This window comes from Perissodus microlepis, chromosome 2 (assembly GCF_051167445.1).
Source record: "Perissodus microlepis isolate ML-2025 ecotype Zambia chromosome 2, ASM5116744v1, whole genome shotgun sequence".
Taxonomy (NCBI): Eukaryota; Metazoa; Chordata; class Actinopteri; order Cichliformes; family Cichlidae; genus Perissodus; species Perissodus microlepis.
Genome location: NC_140462.1, coordinates 28,900,620 through 28,913,776, shown reverse-complemented (window position 1 = coordinate 28,913,776; position 13,157 = coordinate 28,900,620). Strand labels below are relative to the sequence as shown.

The following is a 13,157-nucleotide window of genomic DNA, read 5'->3' as shown; positions in this document are numbered from 1 at the left end:
GAAGCCTCATCAATCCACTTGTCCAACTCACAGCCCACCTGTCATCACTTGTTAACAAGATAATTGAAGTCCCCTGCTTGAAGTAATAATAATAATGGATTGCATTTATATAGCGCTTTTCGGGACCCCTCAAAGCGCTTTACAATTCCACTATTCATTCACTGGTGGAGGCAGCTACAGTTGTAGCCACTGGGGCAGACTGACAGAGGCGAGGCTGCCATATCGCGCCATCGGCCCCTCTGGCCATCAAGGACACAACGACCGAGACTGTCCGAGCCGGGGCTCGAACCGGCAACCTTCCGGTTACAAGACGAACACCCAACTCTTGAGCCACGATCGCCCAGCAGAGAACCATGGCCTCAGGCACTTGGAGGCAGTGACTTTCTTGTACAAATATTTTTTTTAAGCAAAAGAGTACTTGAAAAGCAAATATTGGTGCTATATCACTAAAATACACAAAGAATATACTTTCTTTACCTTCAGTTAGTCAAATACATTTCACATTTTACCTGAGAGCTAAGATCCAGTCACACAGAGACCTGTTGGCAACCACTGCTCAGTAGAAGACAGGGGTTGCAATTGCAATTCTTTCTAGCTGTAAGTGTCACATTCACTTGCAGTATTCATGAAAGATGCTAACTTGTCTGCAAAGACTGTTCGCTTTCATAGTAAAAGTCATGCATTTTCAATTGTTTTGGGGGGGTTTTCCCCTCCGATTCTGGTTTGGGTCGCACTTTTTCAAGTTTCACTACTTCTCAGTAAGCAGCAGGCGAGTGTTTGCAGATAAATCGTTGTCTTCCATGCACACTATGGGCAACTGCGGCAATCTGTTAGTGACCAAAGCAATCACAAGGAGGTTTTTGGTGCAGGACGCTCTTGGTGACTGATTTCAGCTGACACAGCCAGTAACCTCCAGCAATCATTCACGAACCATGGGGGAATACACATTGTTCCCCAGCAGGCTTAGGGAAGCTGATTGGTCTCTGTGTGGCTGAGGCCTGCAATAACAAAAATACACACACATTTTTGCATGAAACTAGAAAGTCTTAATTTATGTATTTTTTTTCTGCTTCTTACAGTTATCTTAAGCATTCTTTGCTGCAAGATAAATGCACCCAAAGGGAAAACAGACTTGTGACCTTGTTCTTGTTGCAGAATAAATAACGGTCAGCTTGGCTCCTAAAGGAGCCTTTATTCCATAGCTGTAAAGCGGCCTCTATAGAAGGTCACTTTAACAACAAAAAGACACAACGATACACTTGGTTCATGATATATTTTTTATTGTTGGGTAAAATGACAAGCGTGTTTTCTCTATATAAATAACAATCACATGAAAGAACATACGAGACATGGCTATAGGGAAGTGGAATCAGTGTTTGTGATCACAATGTGCTGCTTGGGTACAGGATGTCCATAATGATAGCTGTGTGTTTTGTTTTTCATTCTTAAAAAGGAGTGTGCTGATTTTCTGAAATGAACAGAACCTGGCAGAATCTGTACACTGATGAGAAACTAATGGACTCACAGCCAGCCGCTATGTACAGGACATTAACAGAGAGAAAGGTCAGAGGACGTCATCAGCAGAGTCGGGGTTTAAAACAGGAAAATTTAAATCAAAGTATATACGCTTTAACTGGAAAGACAGAATGACTATATATAATCTGTACACATCAAAAGTTCATACTAAATTTGAGATACAGTTGCCCATTGTGATTCAGAGTCATAGAGTGCTAGGGTGAATATGCATAGAAATGTGTCCAGCTAGGAAACGGTTTCATTGACTACTGCAGGAGCATTTAGAAAGAGCTGCTTCTTATGCTCAAAGACCCTCTACACGGCACAACCACATCTACCCCAGTCCCCAGTGTGCTAGTTCATCATTACTTCACATTAAAACATCCACTTGAAACACGCTGTCAAACAGAGCAGATTACGCATGTGCTCCACATTCAGCTACACTCTAAGATGCTTTTCTTTTATTTGGTCCAGGGATATTAAAATTATGACAGAATTTTCTTCACACACGAGTGCTCTATTGACTCTTAGCTAAGGAACATTTTTGAAATATTTTAAATTTCACAATGTGTAAAGCTGGCAATATTTACCTAACATCACCAGTGACTTTCATTTTTCTGCTTTAGACTATAAATGAAAAGAAGAGGAAAAAAAAAACTATATCATTCAAAACCTTCCAAAGCTGGTTATAATTTCGGATCAAAGGTTACAGAGCACACAACCATAATGAACCACTCAGTCTCCACTTCAAACAGGATGGGATCACAGCAAGGGCTCGTTTTAATTAGACTGATTTGGCTGCATTCGATGGACGAGAGCTTTAGATTTGTGAGGAACCACTCACACTCACCATGAATGAAGGGGTCAAAGAAAGAGGTGTTAGTCTGCAGTCACACTGGGAATAATTATGCTAATTCCTCTGATGGAGGGGAATTTTCCTTGAAGGCACAGGAAAAAAGTTGGGAATGGGAAAATTGAAATTATAAGATTTAATCTGGGTGTATACAATATATATGTATATATGCGTTTCTGCCGATTCACTTTAGTTTGTTTTTGTTAAGAGATTATCTACAGCATTCCCACACACTGAATACAACCGAAGAATAATGCAAAGTTGCACATATTTACGATTTCATACCAATTTTCCTGAAAAAAATGTTACTAGCAAGCAACTTTGATGTAGAGCCAAACCACCAGGTGAAAACAAAACAAACAAACTTGGCTTCAAGACAATATCAATCAATTATGCCCTCACATATTTGTTCTTTTTTTTTAGCATTTTTTATTTTATTTTATTTTTTTCATTTTCGGATGACAGTCCCTCATCCGTGTGACTTACAAGTCAATTTGGTTTCTGAATCTGTGGTTTTCATTATCGGACTCCCACAAAACTAAAAAATCTGCAACAGAATTCAGTGCATTAGTACCTTTGAAAGGAAAAAGCTCACTGGGTCTCATCGTCATGACCTAAGACTCTCCCACCCACACCACCACATTGCCTTTGAGGACATCGGTGATCTCACAGTTGAGCTTGTTGAGCCGTCCATCCAGGATGAAGAGGGACTCTCTGGACGGTGTCATGAGGTACTGTCCGAACAGTCCGCTGCCCGCCATGATCCTGTTCTTGCTGCTCCACGGCCACTCAAAGGACTTGGTCGGCTCCTTCAAGCTCTTGATCATCTTGACTTTGCCGGTGCTCAGCTCCACAAACAGAGCATCAGTTTGACGGCCGGAGCTGCCGAAAACGTTATACTGGTGGACTTCGGTGAAGGAGCGCTGGAAGGCCAGATCAGATAGGTGCAAGTTGGTGTGGATATCGAAGGGTTCCTGGATTTGCCCTCGCTCTGAGATCGTCTGGATTCTCATCAAGCCATCACTGTCATCGACAGTGACCAAGTAGTGGCCGTCTGGAGACACGTAGGGAGTGCCAGTGATGTCACGGTTTTGTCCAATTACGCTGTCTGTCACGCTGTCTAAGATGAGCTGAGGCTGCGTGGCACCGGTAGAGTCTGGCCTGCAGTTAACAAAGTAATAGCCACCCAGATGGGTGTAGGCTACAGACTTGGGGATGCAGCTGTACTCCCATAAACTGATGTTTTTCACGTATGAAGTCGTCTCCAGGTCAATCTTGTGTAGGACCGGCTCATTTCGATGAAGGATGAGGCCAAATCTGCAGGGAATTTAAAGAGAAAAACAAAGAAAAGATTTAATCAATATCACATTTTTCTTCTGAAATCCAAATTAAGAATCAAGAAACTGCCAACCCAGTTGACTGGTTGAGCACTTTGTACAAAAGTAGTGTCAGAATATATCCAAAACATTTCGATTTACCTGAGCATGACTTTAGCGATACATTTTTCTCATTTAAGACCGTCCAAGCAGTAATGCACAACTGCCCAAATCTGCAGTTTGTTTAATAAACTCTTGAGGCTTCCTTCGAGATCAAATGAATCCCCACAGACCCCCGTGTTAAAACAAAACACAAATGTAGAAGCAAGTTTAAATGTTGTATATTATTTCTATATACAGTTTCTGATGCATAAACTGCAAATAATGCACAATGTATTCGCTATAATCCCCATCCAGCAAACATCTCGGCTATCTGACAAAATGCCCCAACTCAGCACGTCCACACATTGCTGAGAATGAGATTTAGCGAGTCAGCAGGTGAAATTTGCCTCCTTAGTGATGCTGCAACTTTTGCATTTTTAGCCTTTGTGGATTGTAATTGGTCAATGCTTTCCTTTAAACCAAGTGGAGTGAGTACCTGGAGAAAACTCACTCAAGCACAGGCAGAATATGCAAACTCCACAAAAAAAAAGCTCAGCTGTCAGTCAATCCAAATCTAGGACCTTTTTACTGTAAGGCATGAGTGCTAGCCACTGCAACACTGTGTGCTAAGATTAGAAGACCATCAGGTACTGTTGTAGTTCTGACCGCCGGTGGCATTTCTCCCATGACCTGCTTGGAACCAATCAAAAGGCACCACCAGGAGTTGAGGCTGCAGATTAATTTGTATAGGAAATATAGGAAACCTCACTCTGCCCGGACATTGAAAGGATTGAGAGCCTGATAGCTCTTTCTTGATTTTGTGGTTGGTGGCACGTGACTATTATTGGTTAGTGGACCAATTAAACATGCAAGAAACTGATTTTAATCTATAAGTTTATAGATATAGGAAGATTTAGGGGGGTGACAGTAAATAAATTTTGGGTTTAACTTGGTTTTCATTTGAAAACCAGTTGTAAAAGGGATTTCAATGGAAACTCATCCCCATATAAATAAACATACAGTCTCCTCAGTCTTGTTGTGCTGACAAATTTGACCAAAATTACACAAAAACAGTACGTTAGAACTTTGAGGGTTTTTTTAAACACCTTTTCCTTGGATTGCTGCACGACTTTTTAGAATTTTGTTTCACAGACTTGAAGAGCTTCTGACTTTGCTAATCCAGAGTTTTACCTTTAACTCTAGCACTCATGCTATTAGATAAAATATCTCAACAACTGCTGATGAAATTTGAAGTATATAGTCATCTCACCCCATGTTAATTATAATAATCTTGATGATTCTTAGTTTTTCCATCCTAGACCATCATCAAATTGCATTTTTAATTTTTTGTTTTATGACCAACTACATCATCCCATCAGCTGCAGCTGTGTTTAGTTCTACACTCTTTATAATTTGTGCTCTAATATAGACTGACTAGCAATTAGTGCTTGTAAGCTGAATTTGAGAGGCAAAATCATACATTTCTGGGCTGTCTTCTCCAGCTTCCCGGCCTTTTTGGATGATTAATGCAGAAGGACATCTTGTTAGTTCAAAGCTCAAGTCATTTGCTTTGAACAGTCATGCACTGTATTTGAAAATGTTCTGTAATTTTTGATTTTTTTTTAAAGAAATCTGACAGTAAAATGCCCCCTAGAAGCTTAACCTGCAGGTGCAAAAAAAATCTTAAATCGACCAGCACAATGCACATAATAAGGCAAGGTCAACCTGAAATAAGAAATTGATGTTTTTTTTACTAGGCAATTATGAAGATTGTTGGACTGTCATAATTTTAAATAAATTTTCAGGAGCAAAAATTTAACATATCTGAGAGGTCCATTTAAAACACTAAAACGGCCATCTTCTGCCCTCTGGCAATCTTCATATTGGCTGTCTAAAATCATCTACACTTTCCCCTTTAATAGAATTATAGCAGTGTTATATGAGGGCAACAATCAGTGAAAATGCTACTCATTAGAAAAACCCAAAGAACCTCCTAATGGCACATTACACTTTAACAGCTGAACAGTTGGAATATGCAAGGAGCGGACAGGCCTCAATTAAATGCGAATACCAGGTGATTGATGCTGACAGGCGCTTCAGTCTTGCCGTCATTCATCATCTTTTATGCCGTTTGAACACCACACTGTCTGTACCTGTGAACAGAAAATGGCTGTTTGAAAGCCACACAGCACATTATCATCACTGTGAAGGGAATCATTGATCCAGAGATCATTGTGTCCACTGGGGCCAGGCAGGAGATTGCACAGGGTCACAGAAACAACTAAAGCAGAGTTTTTGGTTTGTAACATGAGCATAAATTGATAACAACTATTTCTCACGTGTCCGAGGCTGGCTTTACTCCTTAGTTATATTTCACTTATGTGATCAGTATTTAGTTTTGGGTTGTTTTTTTTACTTAAAAATTTCCCGCCGTTGGTTTGGAGCAGCTAACGATCGATGGCTTTTGGCATCTTAAATAGTCTTTAATTAGCCTGTCTTATTATTAATGGAGCAGTTTTTCATATTTCGTTGCCACGTCTAGACTGTGCTACAAAACAGTTGTCTGCATTTAGCACAAAAATTGTGGAGCAGACCATTTATTTTCATTCATTTTCACAACTAAAAATCCTTTTTTTTCCAATTTAATCAGGAAAACAGCAGATTTAATTGTTCATTTTGTAACTCAGTGTTACTGCAAGAACTTGCAATATGAATTATTTGACCATTTTCTGTTCTGCACTCCATCCCCTTCATACAGTTAAGGAGCTACTCTCTACTCATTGTCGTTTAATAAAAATACAAAAAGCATATTTTTCTCAGGCATGGATTTAGCCAAGTCTAAGACTGAAAGGAAACTGAGGACCACCACTGAAAAACAACTAGTTTAATCCCTGTAAGGGGAACCAAGGGTTTCAGAATAAGTAAAGCAAAGACAAAGGAAACAGGTCAGAGTAGGCAGGTTGCTGCAGGGAAATGGTAAGAGACTTGGACAATCTAATCCAAATTAATTACCTGGACTGGACTTTTATTTAAGGTTAGAGTCTAACACTGGACCAGTGCACTCATCCTACCAAGTTGTTATTGCTCAGATATGTGAATGTGTTACTTCCATAAGAAGCAAGCAGTGATATCAGCAGCCTTTCAGAATTTCTCTCTTAATCATTAGTTAGGCTAGCAGAGTCAATGCTAGCCCAACTAATGATTATATCCAATAAACTTTTATTTGGAGTTGACATCAAACTTAAATGAACTACACTTTGCTGTTTTTTCCTGGCTCCGAACTGGTCTATACTGGTGGCTGTGTGCGCAAACCTTTTTCACTTTGTCATTATGGGGTATTTGTAGAATTTTAAGGGTGAAAAATGAATTGAATCCTAAGATTCAATAAGAAACAACCACTGTAATACGCCAAATTGTGGAATGAGTGAAGCGTTGTGAATAATGCACTGTATCCTAACAAGAAGCTCTAGCATCTCTCTCAGTAAGTGCTTGTGAATACAGCCAAAGTCTCAGAACAGCCAAGAATTAAAATGCCCATTCAAATGAATTAATCAGACAAAGTTTTCATTATACAATCAGGACTTATGAGTAATTTAGACTGTAAAATTTGTTGGCAGTATACACTGGTTAACTTTCATAAGTGGTATTCGATTCACTGGAGTCTTACAAAGATTTATGATTATTCGATCAATTCTGTGAAACCACCAAAGCGGTTTTATGTCAATTAAAAAGCCCTCCGTCACTAAACATGTTGGTTCTTGATTCTACTATAGTGTCCCCCACCTATATTAAAAAATAAGCTCTGAAGAAAGATGGGGGGAATCTAGAAGAAAATCATCAGAAAAATGTATTGTGCAGTTTAAATCTGAAAAACCATTTTCACCCACTGGCAGGCAGAGCTGGTGATTTACAGACCAATAATACAACTCTGCCTATCAAACAACACTGAAATTGTTTTGCCATGGATTATTATCAATATTGTGGCTGATCAATGACTAGTGCACAAATGCTGTGAAATATTGGTAACATGCTTGGAAGCAAAAGGTCGATGCGATGAAACAAATACTTTTCTCAATGGTTTGACTTTTTTTTCATGTATGAAAAATTGATAATCAGACATTGTTTGGCCTTGCTGTGATGTGAACACAGCTGGGGTGCTTCATTGGCAGACCCGGATTGCTCTGTGCCAAACTGACAGCTGCTGTTTGTCGTTTGTACCAATGACTAATGCATAAAAGATTTCCCCCAATTCTGCACAACATGGCTATGTTCAACTAGCTGCTTTGCATGCTAACTCATCTCTGTGTCAGTGTTTTCACTTTAGAAATGGCTGAGTCTAAACACTTAACCCCAGAGTAATGTTTGCTATGCAGTTCAGTAAAAGATCCTCAGGGTAAAGCTCGTGAGCAGCGACAATGGATGCTGAACAGTAAAATATATCTAAAGCACAGCAATTCTTGTTCACCCATCCTCTAGCACAAAAAGAAACATCAAATCAACATCTCGCTCGACTTGTTTTGCCAAAAGGGAGTCTGTGCAATGATTAGAAATTTGTGTAAAAAAAAAAAAAAGAAGTGTGGGTAGCTTGAGCTGCAGGGTGCTATAGATGTGGGCATAAATAAGAAACAACCACTTTTTTTTCTTTCCTTTTGCTGACATGTAAATTTTCTTGGCTACAAGTCGATGGCTGTAATGAATGACAGCCCCTGGAAGTTCCTGTTTGCTTTATAGTAGCTGCCGAGGGAATCCCCAGTCATTAAACAATCCCTGGAAGTTGCTGAATATATGTTGGCCGTTCACACACTGCTCATGTTGCTTAATCGACTAATCGATGTTGTGTTCCTGCCAGCAGATAAATGCCTGTGTGAGTACCAGATATATAAAGAAAAATCAGAGCCACAGGGTAGCAGTTAATTCCAACTTCTCTATTATCTGCAATAAAACAGCTGTCCGAATGAAAAATGTGTATAGATCCAAAGCTTTGTCCTGCTTCACATGTAGTCACACATTCTCCAGAAGAGTACTCGGCTTCAGCCTCAGGTACTGTCAGATTTTAGCCATATGAAAAACATTCATAAAAATTGGACATCCAAAGAGAAAGCTTATTTTTAACTATGAGTAGCTGTTAAAGAGAGCACTTTTCACACAACATTGTGGGGAAAAAATGAAAGAAAACATGGTCACACTTTCCTGCAATCTTCCCTGCAGGTCTCAGTGGATCTAATTACAGCTGTGCCAGCAACCCCACCCACACTCCCACCACACAGACACACGCCGGACTGCGTGCTCCTCCTCGGCAGGAGACCGTTAACTTCCTGAAATCCTCCAGACCTCCTGCTTGTTCCTGGCCTCTCCGTGACATTAGCCAAGCGTTTGGGAAAAGCTTTTCTCTATCCGCGTTAAGCCTGGGTGTGACAGCTGCTCATGACATGTGAAAACCGAAGCAGCGTTTCGATGCACTCTGCACTCAGCAGGTCTATGCTTTGTTGTTGATGAACTAAAGCGATAAAGAGCAGGTGAGGTGCCAAACTGCCCCCCCTCTCTGACTTTGTTGTTTTTTTTTGATCTCGGTGAGAACAAAGAAAACACTAATGACTCCTGTAAGTAGTGGCATTTGATGATAATACTAATTGCTGATTCATTCTTAAAACCCTCTTTGACCGTTTGACACAAAGAGTTTGGGGATATCTTTATCAGTGTAAGAGGCAGCTGCATTTAATTGTTGTTATTCTGTTTTGGTCATGACATTTCTGAAAGGAAAATTTCAACAGCTATAAACGGCATAGCTTATTTAATTGTTTTTAAAGTTAATGCACATTATGTGGACATCCTGTACAGAACTGGAAATCAACCTAAGCCTCAGGTATTGCTGCTGATTTATCAGGTAATCACCATTTACTGGTAATGTCTAGCACCAAGCTCGGAAATTTGTTACATTATTTCCTTAAAAGAAAAAGAAAACAGTCCGAAAGGTTGAAAGGTCTATTTCAATCAAATGAGTAAAGGTAGGGCCTAGCAGGCAGCCGTCAACTGTAGCCACTTTCCTTTGTCCCATCTGTCAGTCAAAACCTCTATACCTCTAACAGGGAGTGGGTGTTTACCATTCATAAAGGCCACAATCTTTTAGTTTTTTTGTATCCGGTTACAAAAATGCTTCCTTCAGAGACTGACTCACTTTTGGAGCCAAAGTGGCCATTAAAGAAACAAATCCTCTTTGATGTTCATTTTCAGCTCCTTATTTTTGCAGCACGATTATTTGCTTACATGTCATTTTTAATATACACCTTAATGTTGTGACCAAGTGACGAAAATCATAATAAACTCCTAAACTTAACTAACCACTGAGTAAAAAAGCAACGCTCTAAATGGGAGATTAACTGCAACCTGCCTTAGCATCTTGTATCCTAGACCTCCACCTCGCCCTTGTGTCTCCTTTATTTGAATTTGATACACAATACCTCTTAGAGTCTAATACTGCAGGAGCCCCTGCATCAGGGCACCGATGCCTAAACACCTTGGACATGTGTAAGTCTGTCACCCCAGCGACTTCTGACCAAGAGCAGTATTTGATGGCTTGGAATGTGAACCAGTTGGATGGGCTGAGCTTCTGCCTCCCAGACACTTTAACGTAGGCATGAAGATGCCTTACAGCTTAACATGCCCTGAGGGGTAGATTCAGAATCTATTATGATGCATTATTAAATCTACAGAATTATAAAATTATAAAAAATGAATCGGATTATAAATTTACCAGTGTGACATGCCTATCTCTCTAGTCAGTTGCATTTGTCAGTCCTCTTATTTTTTGAGCATTTGAAAAGCACTGCGTACAAGATCTACCAGAGCTACTGTGTAATATTTACAGTCTTTGCACAGGAACCTGCACAGGAACACAGCCGACAAATACTTGATTTTAAACAACCTAGCAACATTTAAGATAAAATAATAATTGATGAAATTAATTAATTAATTCAGTATTTGCAACTGTACTGAAATCTGGTAACTGTTCAAAAAGTTTTCAAGAAGAATGCAGATCATTTTCTGCCACTTGCTGTTTATTACTGAAAACTGAATATTTTTGGTAATCTGTTGGTTGGAAAAATTAAGATTGAGATTATTTAGTTTTTCTTTGTTTTTGGAACTTTTTATGACCGAGTCATTCGGTCAAAAAAAAAAAAATCAGTAACTTTGGCCTTTTTCTTCGTGGCCAAACCAGACTTTAAATAGTCAAAGGATATTTAACAGTTGTAAGGATCCTGTGACTTTCTGCAAGTGTCCTTTGAGATACTGCCAAGAAATGTAAAGCAAAGAGTACACTGACATATTAAAAATTTCTAATACTTATAATATGCTTATATTATTTATTGTTTTCTGCTCAGTTGCACAACTCTTTTGTGATTTTTATGCTGGTTCTTGTTATTCTTTTGAATTTATTTAAAAAATAAGGAATTATATAATCTGTTTCAGGGTGCCCAGTTTCATCAGATAACTATGTGGCCTTGATCCAAAAACCCACTCAAGTAGCGCAAAACAATGCCCATTCAAATTATTGTATTGAGTCTTGAAGAGATTTTAAGTAAAGTGAATTAAATGCCAAAGGGGTGAACCTAATTTGCAAATCAATTTACATTAGGAATGTTGCTGGATCATGCTGGATGTACCTGATGTGGTTAATGATGAGGCTGGAGGCGGGAATGAAGAAATCGTCCACTCTGTCGAAGCGCCTGCCAACCGGTTGTGTGTGAACGGTGTGGTGGGAGACTCTTCCGCTGGCCTGATTGATCACCTGGTGAAGACCAACAGAGAAGCAGGTGGGTGTTTAAAATGAGCTTGATGAATACACTCAGTGCTGCTGGTTTCTCCTCATTAAAGTCTTTAAATCATACTTACTTGGAGCTAACAATGAACCAAAAGGGACTAATATCAGAAAGCTGCAAAGGTTTCCAGCATTTTTTAACAGATAAAACTCTTCAGCCTCTCCTCGTGCTGTCGAGTAGCTGGAGCTTCTCAGTAGGAGGTGATGTGTGCTATATTCCTTGGTGTCTAAATAATCATCATGCATGCATGGAAGCGTGTAGACATGTGGTTGTGTGTAGGCAGGGTTTGCTTCGATTGTACCACAATGCTGAAGACAAATTGCCACAGACCAAATCCCTGCATTACAAATCTCTGTGCTCCTGATGACAAACTAGAATTTCGAATGAAACCACTCAATTTGACTCAAAGGAAACAATTAAAAAACACACTCATTAAATATTTGTTCCATTTATAGCAAAGGCCTCAAAATTGAACATATACAATGAGTATTTACAAGGTGCAATCAATAAGTGTAGTGAATTCCAGAATTTAAAGAAAGAAAGAAACAGCAGATTTAGTTAGTACTATAACAGCGCGAGTGCTATTTTCAGTGTGTTCCCCAGAGGTCCTATTTTACCACTTGAAGTATGCAATATGTGCTACACTGGCTCTCCTCCAGCAACCCTTCATCTTGAGTATCATGTTAAAAATTATTACATGAAATTTGGGTCATTTTGATGTTGACCCAACAAGTTAATGTTTGCTGTTCGCAGAGACACAAGTGGTCAGAACAGGATATCTAAAGAGCAGTGTGAATGAGATGGACCAATCCTGATGTGCAATAAAAGCACCATCTTTTGATATATATATTTTAATTTAACTTTTTAATGATACAACACTCTACCTTTGTGGTCAGAAGTTTATGTGCCTTGATTTATGTGTAGTGGTTCAGAACCAAAAACTACTGCTACAGCCTTAATGCCTGCTGCACTTAAAGTGCATTTAATTAACTTAAAATATACTCTAAGGGAGAAGCAATGAAAGTAAAATCTTTTTTTCAACTGTCAAATAATGCACAGCTGAAGTCACTGAATTTGTTGTAGGGAGAAAAGATCTGTTTGTTTTTTTTATCACCTGTAGCTTTCTGGATTGGCTTTGTTGGTAATGTTATGCTAATATTTATTCCTTATTGCTGATTTTACAGCTTACACATGCCTATCTTCACACAGGGTATTTAATATAATCAGCAGGAAAATATTAAGTTCCTCTATCAGCTCCCTTTATTTATAGAATCCTGAAAGGGTTCGTTGAGTAATAGAAAATTAATGACCAGTTAATTTGGCACTGTTGGTAAAGGAAAAATGAGCAGCCTTGGACTCTGGGACAACATAATTGGTATTTTTCACAATTTTCTGACAGTTGGTGAACATAATACATTTTAAAGCATGTGAACCATCCGAACTTTGCCTTGATAGTCTGCATCTCTGTGCTTGTTTATATAACTCACTGCTTTCAACCGTTTCACAAGGACGAAAATGGACAAGGACTGCAGAGGAGAGAAAAACATTGAAATA

The 13,157-nt window shown here is 39.2% G+C and overlaps 1 protein-coding gene across 3 annotated transcripts in view; it reads right to left on the bottom strand.

Annotated features, from left to right (window-relative positions):
- Positions 1 to 1,263: 1,263 nt before the first annotated feature.
- Positions 1,264 to 13,157, bottom strand: part of fstl5 (follistatin-like 5) — a 201,345-nt gene continuing 189,451 nt past the window's right edge. For all 3 annotated transcript variants that reach the window (XM_084954596.1, XM_084954604.1, XM_084954614.1), the window contains 2 exons: positions 11,448 to 11,572; positions 1,264 to 3,685 (listed from right to left, as the gene is read on the bottom strand). In XM_084954596.1, coding sequence (XP_084810722.1) covers positions 2,983 to 3,685; positions 11,448 to 11,572 — 828 coding nt within the window. In that variant the 3' untranslated portion in view covers positions 1,264 to 2,982. The remainder of the gene's footprint in view (positions 3,686 to 11,447; positions 11,573 to 13,157) is intronic.